Below are 17,645 nucleotides of genomic sequence, written 5' to 3'. Positions count from 1 at the left end.
AATCACCTTGGTGGGGAGCCAGAGGCCATATCCTCTAAGCACTCGGATTCCTGGGGTGAAGTCTTCTCCTAAATCAGAAGCCAAGGGTCTGGGGCTGCATCCCACCCTCCATTCCCCTGGCTGCCCTGTTCCTTCTGCCCTCCCTGCTCCTTCTGTCTCCCCCAGTGATGTCAGCCTTGCCGGGACCGAATGGGCCACCCCCATGTGGTTTTCTCTCAGGGACAACACCCTTACCTCAAACCTAGGTTCCTCTCCCCTCTAGACATTTTGCACAGAACCCAGCCCTACCTAGTCCTCCACGTGCCTCTCTCCCTCGTTTTCCTCCATCTAAGACCCAACTTCCTCCACCATAATCATGTGGACATTCACGTCTCAAAAATACATAATTTTGGGCCAGGCACGGTGGCTCACGCCTGTAATCCCAGCACTTTGGGAGCCCGAGTTGGGTGGATCACTCGAGGTCAGGAGTTCGGGAACCAGCTTGGCCAACATGGCAAAACCTCATCTCTACTAAAAATACAAAAATTAGCCAGGCAAGGTAGTGCATACTTGTAATCCCATCTACTTAGGAGGCTGAGGCAGAAGAATTGCTTGAACCCAGGAGGCGGAGGTTGCAGTGAACAGAGATCACACCACTGTACTCCAGCCTGGGAGACAGAGCGAGACTCTGTCTCAACAAAAAAACAAAACAAAAATAAATAATTTTGGCCAGGTGCCGTGGCTAATGCCTGTAACTGCAGTGCCCTGGAAGGCCAAGGCGGGAGGATTGCTGGAGGCCAGGAGTTTGAGACCAGCCTGGGCAACATAGTGAGACCCTCTCCCCTATCTCTACAAAAACAACGATGTTAAAATTTAACCCTCATGGTGACGCATGCCTGCAGTCCCAGCTACCCGGGAGGCTGAGGCAGGAGGCCCAGGAGGTTGAGGCTGCAGTGAGCTCTGATTGTGCCACTGCACTCCAGCCTGGATGATAGAGCAAAACCCTGTCTCAAATAAATAAATACGTATATTTATTTAATCTTCTTGTTTGAAGACAACTCAAAACTGAGCAACTTAACTGGCACAGTCCAGAACAATATCTGAGGAGAAAGCAAGAAAACCATGTATGAGAGGAGACTCAACTCTAGGCCCCGAGGTTCCGGGCTGTGGGGTCGGTTCTCACCTGTGTCCACCAGCCTGGCCAGTCTGTCTCGCTCCTGGCTCTGCATTTTCTCTCTAGAAGGCATGGGGGAATAGACATGGGTCCCCGAGTGGCCCTTTATGGGCCCAGCCGCTCCCCCGTTTGCACTTCCCCATTTGCACACCCCACCCGCCCTTCCTCTTTCCAGGACTCACCTCTTCCTCCTCATTCTATAAATGCACTCTCTGGTCACAGCCAGTACTACGACCACCACAGGCACCAGCAGTCCCAGTAGGACGGCCACCGGGTTAGATGCTTCCAGGTGCGGGGAAGAGACATTAGGTCGAACGTGAGACGGGAAGGGTGGGGACTGATGGGCACTCCCTTTTGGGGACTGCGTGCTACCCCAGGGCACCTCATCTCTCTAAATCTCTAGGTGTGTCTGCTTCTCCCTCCAGGAGGTTCTCACCTCCAGGGACTCCAAGGTCTTAGCGCCCCTACCCCCACAATGTTTTCTGTTTCCCATAAGCCTTTTTAGACGGGGTCTGGCTCTGTTGCCCAGGCTGGAGTGCAGTAGCCAAATCAAAGCTTTCTGCAGCCTTGAACTCCCGGGCTCAAGCGATCCTCCCACCTCAGCCTCCTTTCCAAGTAGCTGGGACTACAGGCACATGCCACCACACCCAGTTAATTTTCGTGATGTTTTGTAGAGATGGGGTCTTGCTATGTTACCAGGCTGGTCTTGAATTCCTGGGCTCAAGCGATCCTCCTGCCTCAGCCTCCCAAAGTCCTGGAATTACAGGCATGAACCACCATGCCTGCCCTCCCTTAAGCCTATTTAGAGGGGGTAGCTGTTCCTCGTAGGTGCCCTAGAGTCCAGGTGTCATCTCAGCCAGCATTTCTCAAAGAGTAGCCCTGGAGTCACTTCCATAGTTTCCTGGGCCCTTGTTGAAAATGCAGATTCTGACTGGGTGCGGTGGCTCATGCCTGTAATCCCAGCACTTTGGGAGGCTGAGGTGGGAGGATCACCTGAGGTCAGGAGTTCGAGACCAGCCTGGCCAAGATGGCGAAACCCTGTCTCTACTAAAAATACAAAATTAGCCAGGCGTGGTGGCCGGCGCCTGTAATCCCAGCTACTCAGGAGGCTGAGACAGGAGAATCACTTGAAGCTGGGAGGCGGAGGTTGCAATGAGTGGAGATCATGCCACTGCACTCCAACCTGGGCAACAGAGCAAGACTCTGTCTCAAAAAAAAAAAAGATTCCTGGGCCCACTCCAGACCTACCGGATCTGATCTTTCGGGGTGTGTTCTGGAATACACATGTTCACAAGTTACCCCCTCTTCAATCTTAGACAAGATAAAGCTGGAGAACCGCTGGCCCAGAGGCTCATGGAAATTGTAGTTTGGGACAGGGAAGGACAGTGGAAGGTGCTGGAGAGGCACCGATGGACACAGGAGGAGGAAGCAGCAGGGGTGAGAGATACAGGTCACAGGAATGGGGAGCTGGGCTTCAGAGAGAAGATTCCACAGTATATAGGTAGGAGGTGGGCACAGGAACTGGTTTTTTGTTTTGTTTTGGTTTTTGGTTTTTGGTTTTTTTTTGAGATGGAGTCTTGCTTTGTCACCCAGGCTGGAGCGCAGTAGTGCGATCTTACCTCATGGCAACTTCTGCTTCCCGGGTTCAAGCGAGTCTCGTGCTTCAGCCTCCGAGTAGCTGGGATTACAACTGTGCGCCACCATACCCAGCTAATTTTTTTTTTTTTTTGAGACAGATTTTTGCTCTGTCACCCAGGCTGAAGTGCAGTAGCTTGATCTTGGCTCACTGCAACCTCCACCTCCCGGGTTCAAGTGATTCTCCTGCCTTAGCCTCCTGAGTAGCTGGGACTACAGGCACACACCACCACGTCTGGCTAACTTTTTGAATTTTTAGTAGAGACAGGGTTTCACCGTGTTAGCCAGAATGGTCTCGATCTCCTGACCTTGTGATCCGCCCACCTCGGCCTCCCAAAGTGCTGGGATTACAGGTATGACCCACCGCGCCCGGCCAGGACTGGTTTTTTGAGGATGCTTGTCTGGCTAATTTCTAGGGATTATATTATAATACAATTCCTACTATAATATATGCAATATATAAATATATAATTAACATACAACATAATATATTAATATCAATTATATATACAAATCGATATTGTTTATAATATATATCTATAACATATTATAATGCATATAATTCTATATGTGAATATAATACATATAGAATCATTCTGTGGTTGTCAGCCGGGAAGAGGCTGTGAGGGTACAGGGCCTTGGATGATGCCCTCACCTGGCTTTCTGGGAGGTGGCACATCTCGAGGCTCCGTACAGAGGTCTCCCCCATAACCAACTTCACAGTCGCAGGTGAAGGTGGCTCCCTGCTCCTGACACTGCCCGTCATTCTGACAGGGGTTCCGCAGACACGGGCTTTCTGCAAGGACAGACAGGGTTGTGGGAGGGGGGCCCTGGGAGGACATTCCCTGCTCAGGGGAGGGCTGGCTGGAGGCTGGGACGCCAGGGCAGAAAGTAGTGGCTGCCAGAGACTGGCCAGGGGTCAGCCAGCCTGGCTCCCAACCCTGCCTCACTAGCCCTGGGCTTTGGGGAAACTTCCTTCCTTCGAAACTCTTTTTTTTTTTTTTTGAGACGGAGTCTTGCACTGTCGCCCAGGCTGGAGTGCAGTGGCGCGATCTCGGCTCACTGCAAGCTTCACCTCCCAGGTTCACACCATTCTCCTGCCTCAGCCTCCCAAGTAGCTGGGACTACAGGCGCCCACCACCACACCTGGCTAATTTTTGTATTTTTTTAGTAGAGATGGGGTTTCACCGTGTTAGCCAGGATGGTCTCAATCTCCTGACCTTGTGATCCGCCTGCCTCGGCCTCCCAAAGTGCTGGGATTACAAGCGTGAGCCACCGTGCACCGGCCCTTCGAAACTCTTTCATCTCTTCTTTCCTTTCTTCCTCTCTTCCTCCCTCCCTCCCTCTGTCTCTTCTCCCCTCCTCTCCCCTCCTTTCCCTCCCTTCCTTCCCTCCTCTCCCCTTCCCTCCCCTCCTCCCTTCTCTTCTCTTCTTTTTAGAGACAGGATCTCACTCTGTCACCCAGGCTGGAGTGCAGTGGCACAATTATAGCTCACTGTAGCCTCAATTTCTTAGGCTCAAGTGATCTTCCCACCTCAGCTTTCCAAGTAGCTGAGACTACAGGAGTGCACCACCACACCCAGCTCTTTTTTTCTTTAATGTTTAGTAGAGACGATGTCTCCCTGTATTGCCCAGGCTGATCTTGAACTCCTGAGCTCAAAGCAATTCTCCCACTTCACCTTGGAAAATGCTGGGATTACAGGCAGGAAACTGCTTAACCTCTCTGAACTCCATGTTTGTTATGTATAAATTAGAAGTGCTGTGCTAACCACCAGGGCTGAAGGAGATAATGGGAAGGAATGCTAGGGAAGGATTGGGCAGGTCGTGGATGCTTAGGGAAGGGGAGATCTTTGCCCTTTGTCTCTCCCTACAAAGGCAGGGACAGACGTCCTGAAATCAATGTGGAAGAGTCCCCAGGACAACAAGGGGACGATCCTTGGTCCATGGATGCCCCAGGGCATGGGGCAGCTTGGAACCGGGCAGGGGTGCAGGTTCACCTGGAAAGCAGCCTCGGGTGTGGTTCCCCAGGGTGCAGACCTCCCCCTCTCTGCAGCTGAATGGCTCGCACAGCAGGATCCGTGAGCTGGCACAGGTGCAGCGCTGAGAGCAGTCCTCAGTCACAAAGCTGCTGCCCAGCTAGAAAGGGGAGGGGTCAGGAGGAGACGTTCCGGTTCCATCCCTGGTCTGGCTCTCCTTGGCACCTCTGTTCCCCGGGCCCTCCCGCTGCCAGCCCGGACCTGGTAGTAGATGCCATTGCTGGTGCAGCCACAGTCAGCCAGCGGGAGGCTCTGGGTGCCGCTGTAGGCATAGCCTGGGATGCTGGCACAGCCTTCCACACAGGGGCCTTCGCAGTCCCCGGGGTCCGCCAGGTTGGCACAGGACGCTGGGCAGGGTGTCATACAGCTCTGATACATAGTACCTGCTGGACACTCCATGGCTGTGGGGACAATCATGGTCAGAAGTTGGCTGGGGCTGGGCAGGCCAAACAGGGGCAAGGTCACCCAATAAAACTCAGAGTAGGCTGGACGCAGCGGCTCACACCTGTAATCCCAACACTTTGGGAGGATGAGGCAGGTGGATCACGTGAGGTCAGGAGTTCAAGACCAGCCTGGCCAACATGGTGAAATCCCCTCTCTCCTAAAAATACAAAAATGAGCCGGGCATGGTGGCGGGCACCTGAAATCCCAGCTACTCGGGAGGCTGAGACAGGAGAATCACTTGAACCCGGGAGGCGGAGGTTGCAGTGAGCCAAGATCGCACCATTGCACTCCAGCCTGGGCGACAAAGAGCAAAACTCCGTCTCAAACAACCACAACAACAACAAAAACACTCAGAGTTGCTTATAGGCAGGAAGCCAGAACGCATCGCAGCTTCATCTAGGGTCTTTTTTTCTTTTTCTTTTTTTTTTTTTTTGAGATGGAGTCTCACTCTGTCGCCCAGGCTGGAGTGCCCAGGCTGGTGTTATCACAGCTCACTGCAGCCTCCAACTCCTGGGTTCCCGTGATCCTCCCACCTGTCTCCCTGGTCACTGGAGCTATAGTCATGCACCACCACACCTGGCTAATTTGTTTAAAATTTTTATAGAGATGGGGTCTCACTGTGTTGCCCAAACTGGTCTCAAACTCTTGGCTTCAATTGATCCTCCCGCCTCAGCCTCCCAAAGTGGTGAAGCTACAGGTGTGAGCTACCACGCCCAGCCTGTCTAGTCTTTTCTTTTTCTTTCTTTCTTTTTTCTTTTTCTTTCTTTCTTTTCTTTTTTTTTTTTTTAAAATAGGATGCTGCTCTGTTGCCCAGGCTGGGGTGCAGTGGTGCGGTCATGGTTCACTGCAGCCTGGGACTCCTGGGCTCAAGCCATCCTCCAGCCTCGGCCTCCCAAAGCACTGGGATTACAGGTGTGAGCCACCACGCCCAGCCCATCCAGGGTCTTTTTGTCTGCAACATTAGAGCGTTTGAAGGAACTGGTTGAGCAGAGGTGGACCTTGACAGGAAGGAGTGGGATGTGGGATGGGGTTGGGAGGCTCCCAGGTAGGGGCAGAGAAGGAGGCAAGCTGCTGGTTGTGCTGACTTGGACCTGGGACTGAGACAGAAATTCGAGGGATGCTGAGACTAAGACAGAAAGTCCGAGATGAGGCAGTGGTGGGAAAAGTGTTCAGCAGAGGTGGATGGCAGAGGGGTCAGGGTCGGCACGGGGAGGGGCAGTGCCTCACCGCAGAGGGTGCGGTCCCGCCAGCCAGCCAGGACAGCGCCCGCCTCCTGGCAGAGGATGGCGTACCCACTGAGGACCTGGCAGCGCAGCTCCTCTTGCTCTCTTGGGTCCTGAGTGGAGCACAGATCCAGCACGCAGTGCCTGGGGCGGAGAGGGGGCAGGAAGGGTGCAGTCAGAGTTTGGGGAGGGGAGGAGACCCACCCCTGCAGAAGAGAGCCTGGAACCCCAAATAGAAAGACATCAGTCGGTGTCCAGGGAGGGTCACAAGGAAATGAGGCCACAGGGAGAACGGAGGAGTGAACCACACAGAGCTTGGGTCAGGAAGTGGGCACGAGGCCCCAGGGAAAGACCAGAGCAGGCACCTGGGCCATTCCCGCAAGTCCTGGGCCCATGACTCACTCCTGGAAGGGCTCTGCGGCCACTGTCTGGTGACAGGCAGCAAATGGGCCCTGGGGGTCTGCCAGCACCCTACAGGCCTGGGTGCTGTTGCTCGCCAACTGCTCCGGGCTACATTCGGACACGCGGAGGCCCAGTTCCACCCCTCGTCTTTCCTCCACTGGTATAGCCCTGCGGCAGAGACAGCCACGGGGTCAGGTGAGGCCCCGAGGAAGGTGAAGTGGGGAAAGAAGAAGAACAACTGATTAGCCGGGTGTGGTGGTGCCTGCCTGGAGTCCCAGCTACTTGGGAGATGAGGCAGGAGGATACTTGAGCCCAGGAGGTGGAGGCTGCAGTGAGCCAAGATCACGCCCCTGCACTCCAACCTGGGTAACAGAGCAAGACCCCATCTCTAAAAAATATATTTTAAAAAAAGAAATAAGAAATGGGGCTGGGTGTGGTGGCTCACACCTGTAATCCCAGCACTTTGGGAGGCCAAAGTGGGCGGATCCCTTGAGGTCAGGAGTTCAAGACCAGTATGGTCAACATGGTGAAACCCCATCTCTACTAAAAATATGAACATTAGCCAAGAGTGGTGGTGTATGCCTGTAGTCCCAGCTACTCGGGAGACTAAGGCACGAGAATCGCTTGAAATTGGGAGGCAGAGGTTGCAGTGAGCTGAGATCACGCCACTACACTCCAGCCTGGGTGACAGAGGAAGAAGAAGAAGGAAAAGGAGGAGGAGGAGGAAGAGAAAAAGGAGGAGGAGGAAAAGGAGGAGGAGGAGGAGGAGGAGAAAGAAGGAAGAAGGAAAAAAAGAAGGAAGAAGAAGAACTGGGAAGGCAGGCTGAGCGCAGAGCGGGGGCACAGAGTGGGATTTCCATTGAGCGGGTACCCCCAGAGTCAGGTGAGAGGGAATGACGGAATTGGAGGATCCAGGCCTCTCTGCACCCTCTCCTTGGAGTTTCATCCTCTGCTGAGGACAGGAGGGCTAGCGGCCACCGTGCACAGACACTGTTGTTCACCTCCCCAGCTTCATCCCTTCCAGGCCACGCACCTGGGGAAGCGGAGGAGGACGTCCTCGGTCTTCACCTCCCAGCTGTCGCCAAAGGTGTTGAGGTTCCGGGTCAGGGCGCCACTGGGCAGCATCATGTCATTCTTGCGGTTATTGTCGTAGTTTCCACACAGGCCACGCACGAGCCCCTCGTACATGCTGGGTAGGGAGATCACTGTGGGAGGAAGGGGGCCCCCAGAAGTGAGACTCCTTACTCTTTTTTTTTTTTTTTTTCTGAGATAGAGTCTTGCTCTGTTGCCCAGGCTGGAAGTGCAGTGGCGTGATCTTGGCTCACTGCAACCTCCGCCTCCCAGTTTCAAGCAATTCTCGTGGCTCAGCCTCCCAAGTAGCTAGGACTACAGGCACACACCATCATGCCTGGCTAATTTTTATATTTTTAGTAGAGACGGTGTTTCACCATGTTGGCCAAACTGGTCTAGAACTCCTGACCTCAAGTGATCTGCCTGCCTCGGCCTCCCAGAGTACTGGGATTACAGGCATGAGCACTGAAACCAGCCCTTACTCTTTTTATTTAATTAACTTTTTTTTTTTTTTTGAGACAGAGTCTTGCTCTGTCGCCCAGGCTGGAGTGTGGTGGCACGATCTCCGCTCACTGCAAGCTCTGCTTCCCAGGTTCACTCCATTCTCCTGCCTCAGCCTCCCGAGTAGCTGGGACTATAGGCACCCGCCAACATGCCTGGCTAATTTTTTGTATTTTTAGTAGAGACGGGGTCTCACTGTGTTAGCCAGGATGGTCTCCATCTCCTGACCTCATGATCCGCTTGCCTCAGCCTCCCAAAGTGCTGGAATTATAGGCGTAAGCCACCACGCCCGGCCTTAATTAACTTTTTTAAAGCAGGGTCTTGCTCTGTTGCCCAGGCTGGAGTACAGTGGCTCAATCATGGCTCACTGCAGCCTCCAACTCCTGGGCTCAAGTGATCCTCTCTCCTCAGCCTTTCCAGTAGCTGGGACTACAGGTGTGCACAACCACATCCAGCTAATTTTTTATTTTTATTTTTTGTAGAGATGGGGTCTTGCTATGTTTGCCCAGGCTGGTCTCGAATGCCTGGCCTCAAGTGATCCTCCTGTCTTAGCGTCTCCAGTTCCAGAATCTGGGATTACAGGCATGTACCAACATACCTGTCTCATTTAAAATTTTTTTTTTTTTTTTTGAGACAGAGTTTTGCTCTTGTCACTAGGCTGGAATGCAGTGGCACCATCTCAGCTCACTGCAACCTTCGCCTCCCACGTTCAAGTGATTCTCCTGCCTCAGCCTCCCAAGTAGCTGGGATTACAGGCCCCCACCACCACACCCAGCTAATTTTTGTATTTTTAGTAGAGATGGGGTTTCACCATGTTGGCTAGGCTGGTCTTGAACTCCTGACCTTAGGTGATCCGCCTGCCTCAGCCTCCCAAAGTGCTGGGATTACAGGCATGAGCCACCGCGCATGGCCTTTAAACATTTTTTTTTTGTAGAGACGGGGGTCTCGCTATGTTCCCCAGGCTGGTCTTGAGCTTCTGACCTCAAGCGATCCTCCTGCCTTAGCTTCCCAGAGCTCTGGGATTACAGGTTGGTGCCACAGCGCCTGGCCAAGACTCTGCCCCCTGCTTTCCACCTGTTCTCACCCGACCTCCTCCTGGTCCTCCTGTGGAGCTGGGTGCCCCACTACCGGGCTGAGTCCGCTCACCAGGATTTGCCTATCTTAGATAGGATTTTCCCTCCAACTTCTCAGAAACGGCCCTTCTGCTCTTCTTTCCCCTCTCTCCGGTACCTGCATTTTTCCTTCCACCGAAACTGATGACCAGCTCAAAGTCGGTGACCAGGTAGAGCCGTTGGCCCCGCAGGGTGACCCGCAGGTGCTCATTCGGCCTGTAGGGGACGGCCATCTTCTGGTTGTTGACCTAAAGAGGGAAGACAGGAGCAACAGGGAGCGCTGAATCCACCTGACCTGCTGCCGTTTCCTGGCTGGGCTTTGCTTTTCCGGGTCATCTCCATACGTCTCCGTGCAGACAGTGGAATAAGATACCCCAGTGGGCTTTGCTATTCATGTGGCGGACGTTTCTGTGAGGTCTGCCCCCTTCCCAGCCCAAGTCCTTCCTTGCAAAAAATTGGTGCAGTGAGGCTGGGTGTGGTGGCTCACGCCTGTAATCCCGGCACTTCGGGAGGCCAAGGTGGGCAGATCACTTGAGGTCAGGAGTTCCAGGCCAGCCTGGCCAACATGGAGAAACTGCATCTCTACTAAAAATACAAAAATTAACCGGACATGGTGACGCACACCTGTAATCCCAGCATTTTGAGAGGCTGAGGCAGGCGGATCACTTGAGGTCAGGAGTTCCAGACCAGCTTGGCCAACATGGGGAAACCGTGTCTCTACTAAAAATACAAAAACCCATCTTGCTGGGTGTGGTGGTACATGCCTATAGTCCCAGGTACTAGGGAGGTTGAGGCAGGAAAATCACTTGAACCTTGGAGGTGAGGTTGCAGTGAGCTGAGATGGTGCCACTGCACTCCAGCCTGGGTGACAGAGCGAGACTCTGTCTCAAAAAATAAAAATACATTGGTGTAGTGGATGCCATTGGTTCTTCAGCCCAGGATTGACCTTCACACACCTCATGTTCTGTCCTCCTCCTCCTCTCTTCCTCTTGTGTCTTGCCAGCCTCTGCTGCCTCCCCACACGACAAGAGCTTGTTGCTGAATTTGTTTTTGGTTTTGAGACACTTTCTCTCTGTCACCCAGGCTAAAGTGCAGTGGCAAGATCTTGGCTCACTGCAGCCTCAAACTCCTGGGCTCAAGAGATCCTCCAGCCTCAGCCTGTCCAATAGCTGGAACTACAGGTGTGCGCCCCCATACCCAGCTCATTTCAAATTTTTTGCAGAGATGTGGGGTCTTGCTATGTTGCTCAGGCTGGTCTTGAACTCCTGGGCTCAAGTGATCCTCCTGTCTTAGCCTCCTGAGTAGCTGAGATTACAGGCGTGAACTACTGCATCCTGCTGACCCTGATTTTACAACCAGCCCAACCGTCACAAACGTCCCAGGGAACAGGGATCTCTGACTTTTCTACTCCAGGTGGCTTACCTGGTCCACCTGCCTCCCCACACCCACCAGGCCCTGGCCCAGCTCTTACCACAAGCTCCAGACCAGCTTGGAGCTGCACTTTATAGCCATAGACAGTGGTAATCACTTCTTGCAAGAAGGTGGAGCTCCTGGGCGGATCCATCTTGTTGCGTCCCTCCACAAGGAGGGGCTCCACCCCCTCAGGCAGTACATCCACAGTCTTGATCAGAACGTAGGTCATGCGGCCCCGGAAGCGGTAGCTGAAGCCGTCAAATGTGAGGTAATGGGGGTCCCCGTAGACTGAGCATTGTTCAGACTCTGCGAAGAAGTCAAACAGTGAGAAGGGGCCGGGCGCAGTGACTCATGCCTGTAATCCCAGAACTTTGGGAGGCCAAGGTGGGTGCATGACCTGAGGTAAGGAGTTTGAGACCTGCCTGGCCAACATGGCAAAACCCTGTCTCTACTGAAAATACGAAAATTAGCCGGGTATGGTGGGTGCGTGCCTGTAATCCCAGCTACTTGGTAGTTCTCTACCGGGCAAGAGAATTGCTTGAACCTGGGAGGCGGAGGTTGCAGTGAGCGCCGAGATCACGCCACTGCCCTCCAGTCTGGGTGACAGAGTGAGACACCATCTCAAAAAAAGAACAAAAAACAAAACAAAAGACTGAGAAGGGACCCTGCCCAGGTGTAACGGTCCCCAAAGTCCCTCCCCTACGGTGACATCCCCTGTGACCACCCTCTTAGGCTCAGGCTCCCTCGAACTTTTCTTTTCTCTTTTTTTCTTCTTTTTCTTTTCTTTTTGAGACAGGATCTTATTCTGTCACCCAGACTGGAGTGCAAGTGGTACAATCATAGCTCACTGCAGCCTCCAACTCCTGGTCTCAAGCGATCCTCTTGCCTTAGCCTCCAGAGTAGCTGGGACTTCAGGTGCGTACCACTACCCTCAGCTAATTTTTTTCTTTTTTTAGAAATGGGGGCCACACTACATTGCCCAGGCTGGTCTCGAACTCCTGGCCTCAAGAAATCCTCCCACCTTAGCCTCCCAAAGTCTGAAGTGCTGAGATTACAGGCATAAGCCACCAGGCCTGATACCTGGACTTTTTTTTTTCCCCAATACCTGCTGACATTCAATTAAAGGCCTTTTTATTATTATTATTATTTTATTTTTTTGAGACAAGGTCTCATTCTGTGTCCCAGGCTGGAGTGCAGTGGTGCAGTCATAGCTCACTGCAGCCTCAAACTCCTAAGCTTAAGCAATTCTCCTGCCTCGGCCTCCTGAGTAGCTGGGACTGCAGGCACAAGCCACTACACCTTATTTTTTTTTTATTTTAAATTTTTTTGTAGGGACAGGGTCTTCCTATGTTGGCCAGGCTGGTGTTAAACGCCTGGGCTGAAGTGACTCTTCCACCTCAGCCTCCCAAGTACTGGGATTACAGGTGTGAACCACCATGCCCAGCCTCCCTGGATCCTTGATCTTCAACTTCCTCTCTCTCCTGGCCTGATTAAAAACCTTAGAGGGGCCGGGCACAGTGGCTCATGCCTGTAATCTCAACACTTTAGGAGGCTGAGGCAGGAGGAACACTTGAGCCCATGAGTTCAAGCCCATCTTGGGCAACATAGCAAGACCCCATCTCTAGGAAAAAAAAAAATAGCAAAATTGGCTGAGTGTGGTGGTCCATGCCTGTAGTCCCAGCTACTTGGGAGGCTGAGGTGTGAGGATCACTTGATTCCAGGCATTTGAGGTTGCAGCGAGCTATATCATGGTGCCAGTGCACTCCAGCCTGGGCAACAGAGCAAGACTCTGTCTCAAAAAACAAACAAGCAAGCAAACAAAAACCTTGGAGGATCGCCTTGGCCAGTCCCCTCTTTCTGCCCTACAGGTGGAGGGTTCCAGAGAGGATCAGGACCTGGCACATGGCCACAGAGTTGGCAAGAGCCAGACTGGAGGCCAGGCCTCCTGATCCAGTCGCCTGCTCCAACCCCTGACTGTGCTGGGGTTCAGGCTAAGCCCCTTCCCACCCTGCCTCTTCCTCTACCTCAGCCCTGGCCCCAACTGCTCCCCTCTCCAACCTCCCCGGTCGCTCCCCTTACTGTCCGAGACACAATTGCTGTTGCTGTTGTCGGAACTGAGCTGGCAATGGGACCGAGAGGGGCATCGGAAGTCCCCGCACTGAATGGCTCCTCCTGTGCAGACACACTTCTCCGTGCAACCACGGGAGACCCAGCTCTTGCCCAGCTGTAGAAGTTACAGGAAGAGAAAGAGAGTGAGGAGGGGGCTGGGCGCAGGGGCTCACGCCTGTAATCTCAGCACTTTGGGAGGCCGAGACGGCGGATCACCTGAGGTCAGGAGTTTGTGACGAGCCTGGCCAACCTGGTGAAACCCCTTCTCTACTAAAAACACAAAAACTAGCCGGGCGTGGTGGCCCGCGCATGTAATCCCAGCTACTCGAGAGGCTGAGGCAGGAGAATTGCTTGAACCCAGGAGGCAGAGGTTGCAGTGAGCCAAGATCACGCCACTGCACTCCAGCCTGGCAACAGAGTGAGACTCTGTCTCAAAAAAAAAAAAAGAGTGAAGAGGGAAGGGCCAGTTCTCCTTCCTCTTGCCCCAGCAGCCTAGCCCACCATCTAAATGGTTTAATTAATGCTGGTGAGAGGCAGCCACAGTGTCATGTGAACATCCAAAAGACAACTGTGCGGGCCAAGTGTGGTGGCTCACGCCTGTAATCTTAGCACTTTGGGAGGCCAAGGCGGGCAGATCACTTGAAGTCAGGAATTCAAGACCAGCCTGGCCAACATGACGAAACACCATCTCTACTAAAAATACAAAAAGTAGCAGGGCATGGTGGCGCTTGCCTGTAATCCCAGCTACACAGGAGACTGAGGCAGGAGAATCACTTGAACCCAGGAGGCGGAGGTTGCAGCTAGCAGAGATCATGCCACTGCACTCCAGCCTGCTGGATAATAGAGGGAGACTCCACCTCAAAAAAAAAAAAAAAGAAAGAAAAGAAAAGAAAAAGGCACTGTGTTTGTGCTTGGTGTCTTACATAATGTTGTGCAGGAGGTATTACTGAACCCATTTTACAGATGAGGAAACGGAGATAACAGAGGTCATCTGACGCATCAGTGGCACTATCAGGATTCAATCCAACATCAGCTTGAAATGAGCCCATGGTCTTTCCACTATACCATGCCACATGCTCCTTGTTTGGATTCCTCAAATCCAAAACCCAAATCATGTGCCATCAGCCCAGACCTGGCTAGAGATCAATGTGCCACTTACACCAGCCTTCACACCCCTGGGCCAGCTGTAAAGTCATGGGTATCCCAGGCAGAGAGAGACGGAGAAAAGGAGAAAGCACCACCCTCAAGCTGTGTTGCCTCCAGTCCCATTTCCCATGCCCACTCACAGGGATGGAGCCACCATGGGCATCCTTGCAGCCGCACTGACTTCTGGGGACACACTTGTCCTCACTCAGCACATAGCCGGGCTGACAAATGCAGCCCTCAGCACAGGCAGAGGGGACTTTGGCGCCCTCACACCGGCCATCCAGGTCCCAGCAGGAGGGTGAGCAGGAGGGAAGGCAGTTGGTGTAGCTGCTGTAGGCAGGGCATTCCAGAGCTGTGGGTGAAGGAGACAGTGGGTCAGTGGAGAGGGTCACAGGGGAGCCAGGGTGGGCAGGGATTGTAGAAACCAGGCTACGGGTGGATGACCAACAAGGCTTAGGGAGCTTTTTTTTTGTTCTTTTGTTATTCATTCAGAAAACATTTACTAAGTATGGGTTGTGTGCCAGGCTTTGGGGGAAAGAAAGGAACAAGCAGCTGGGCACCGTGGCTCACGCCTGTAATCCCAGCACTTTGGGAGGCCGAGGTGGGTGGATCATGAGGTCAGGAGATCGAGACCACCCTGGCCAACATGGTGAAACCCCGTCTCTACTAAAAATACAACAATTAACTGGGCATGTGGCAGGTGCCTGTAGTCCCAGCTACTCAGGAGGCTGAGGCAGGAGAATCGCTTGAACCCAGGAGACAGAGGTTGCAGTGAGCCAAGATCACACTACTGCACTCCAGCCTGGGCAACAGAGCAAGATTGTCTCAAAAAAAAAAAAAAAAAAAAAAAGGAACAAGAATGACTCTCCCAAGTCAGCATGAAGGACCGTGGTCAAACAGTAACTGCAACATGACCTTGATGTGCATGATCAGTAGGTGTGTTGACAGGCAAGAGTATACAAGGCATGATGGAGGCACAGAGAAGGGAGGTGTTAATTCTGTTGGGAGAGTTAAAGAAAGGCCCTTAAGCAAAAGTAGTGTGAACAAATGGAAATGCATACCATGTTCATGGATAGGAAGGTTCAGCAACATGGTGATGTTAGTTCTGCCTCAGTGAATGTACACATTTAATGTGATCTCAATAAAATATACCAAAAATATTTTTTGTGGTGGGGGGCGGGGTGTGGGGACAGAGTCTCTCTCTGACACCCAGGAGTGATCTAGGCTCATTGCAGCCTCTGCCTCCCCAGTTCCAGAGATTCTCCTACTTCAGCCTCCCGGGTAGCTGGGATTACAGGTATGCACTACCACGCCAGGCTGATTTTTGTATTTTTAGTAGAGATGGGGTTTCACCATGTTGGCCAGATTGGTCTCGTTGGCCTCCCAAAGTACTAGGATTACAGGCGTGAGCCACCACACCCAGCCACCAAAAGTATTTTATATGTGTGTGTGCTTTTTTTTTTTGAGACGGAGTCTCACTGAGTTGCCCAGGCTGGAGTGCAGTGGCATGATCTCGGCTCACTGCAAGCTCCGCCTCCTGTGTTCATGCCATTCTCCTGCCTCGGCCTCCCGAGTAACTGGGACTACAGGCGCCTACCACTACACCCAGCTAATTTTTTTGCATTTTCAGTAGAGACAGGGTTTCACCATGTTAGCCAGGATGGTTTTGATCTCCTGACCTCGTGATCCGCCCATCTCGGCCTCCCAAAGTGCTGGGATTACAGGCGTGAGCCACCACACCCGGCCCAAACGTGTGTGCTTTTAATAGGACAAGATGATTTCAAAGTTGAGCTGAAGACATAAGCAAACCAGAAAAGCCAGGAAATCCCTAAAAAAAAAAAAAAAAAGAGCCATCAGTAGTAAATGTCCCTCCATAAGTCAACGTTTATTTTATTTTATTTTATTTTTATTTATTTATTTTTTGAGACAGAGTTTTGATCTTTTCACCCTGGCTGGAGTGCAATGGCACAATCTCGGCTCACTGCAACTTCCACCTCCTGGGTTCAAGCAATTCTCCTGCCTCAGCCTCCTGAGTTGCTGGAATTACAGGCACATACCACCACACTCAGCTAATTTTTGTATTTTTAGTAGGGACAGGGTTTCACCATGTTGGCCAGACTGGTCTCGAACTCCTGACCTCAGGTGATCCGCCCACCTCGGCCTCCCAAAGTGCTGGGATTACAGGCGTAAGCCACTGTGCCCAGTCCAAAGCTCATTTTAAATTTTCAGTGATTACGACTTTGTGTTACTGTTACATGCAAATACAGATGAACCAATAGAACAGAGGAGAAAGCTCAGATAAGGATCCAAATATATATGGGAATTTAGTAGAAGATAAAGTGTGGAATCTCAGTCCCTGGGCAAAGACAGACTCGTCATTTAATAATGTTGGAACAGCTGGCTAGCCTTCTGGAGAAAAACAGAAACGAAGTTGATTCACACCTCATTTTACACATCAGGATAAATCCTCATGGGTCAAAAACTTAATATACACCAAAAAAAAAAAAACAACCTCACTTAAATATAAAAAAATGAAACCATAAAAGTTCTAGAGCAGGTCGGACACAGTGGCTCACGCCTGTAACCCCAACACTTGGGGAGGACGAGGCGGGCAGATCACTTGAGGCCAGGAGTTTGAGACCAGCCTGGCCAACATGGTGAAACCCCATCTCTACTAAAAATACAAAAAAATTAGCTAGGCGTAGTGGGAGGCGCCTGTAGTCCCAGCTACTCGGGAGGCTGAGGCAGGAGAATGGCGTGAACCCCGGAGGCGGAGCTTGCAGTGAGTGGAGATTGCGCCACGCGTGAATCCGGGAGGTGGAGGTTGCAGTGATCCGGGATCGCACCACTGCAGTGGCGCAATCTCCACTCACTGCAAGCTCCGCCTCCCGGGTTCACGCCATTCTCCTGCCTCAGCCTCCCGAGTAGCTGGGACTACAGGCGCCCACCACCACGACCGGCTAGATTTTTGTATATTTTTTTAGTAGAGACGGGGTTTCACCGTGTTAGCCAGGATGGTCTCGATCTCCTGACCTCGTGATCCGCCTGTCTCAGCCTCCCAAAGTGCTGGGATTACAGGCTTGAGCCACCACACCCAGTCTCAAACAAACAAAATTTCTAGAGTAAAGAATCAGCGAACTGTTTTGTAGCTTCTGTGCGGCTCGCATTTATAGCTATTGCTCAAGACGCAGAAGACATAAAACAAGATTAATATATTTGACCCCATAAAAAATTTTTTCCTGCATGGAAAAGAAAAAAGCCAAAAGATGAAAACAAAAAGGACTGGAAAACTGTGTAACTCAGAGCACTAATAAAGGTCTACTTTCCATAATAGATAAAGGACTTCCATGAAATAGTTCAATAAAGACCAACGACCTAGTGGAAAAATGGTGACTGGCTA

The 17,645-nt window shown here is 52.1% G+C and overlaps 1 protein-coding gene across 1 annotated transcript in view; it reads right to left on the bottom strand.

The window, feature by feature from the left end:
- Positions 1 to 628: 628 nt before the first annotated feature.
- ZAN (zonadhesin) overlaps positions 629 to 17,645 on the bottom strand; it is a 62,069-nt gene continuing 45,052 nt past the window's right edge. The window contains 13 exon segments of the mRNA XM_045389582.2: positions 629 to 1,215; positions 1,336 to 1,435; positions 3,444 to 3,584; positions 4,786 to 4,924; positions 5,026 to 5,070; positions 5,072 to 5,225; positions 6,561 to 6,635; positions 6,894 to 7,061; positions 7,927 to 8,098; positions 9,696 to 9,825; positions 11,049 to 11,296; positions 13,070 to 13,214; positions 14,386 to 14,597. Coding sequence (XP_045245517.2) covers positions 1,011 to 1,215; positions 1,336 to 1,435; positions 3,444 to 3,584; positions 4,786 to 4,924; positions 5,026 to 5,070; positions 5,072 to 5,225; positions 6,561 to 6,635; positions 6,894 to 7,061; positions 7,927 to 8,098; positions 9,696 to 9,825; positions 11,049 to 11,296; positions 13,070 to 13,214; positions 14,386 to 14,597 — 1,934 coding nt within the window. The 3' untranslated portion in view covers positions 629 to 1,010.

This window comes from Macaca fascicularis, chromosome 3 (assembly GCF_037993035.2).
Source record: "Macaca fascicularis isolate 582-1 chromosome 3, T2T-MFA8v1.1".
NCBI classification, from domain to species: domain Eukaryota; kingdom Metazoa; phylum Chordata; class Mammalia; order Primates; family Cercopithecidae; genus Macaca; species Macaca fascicularis.
This window is presented reverse-complemented; position numbering and strand designations above follow the sequence as displayed.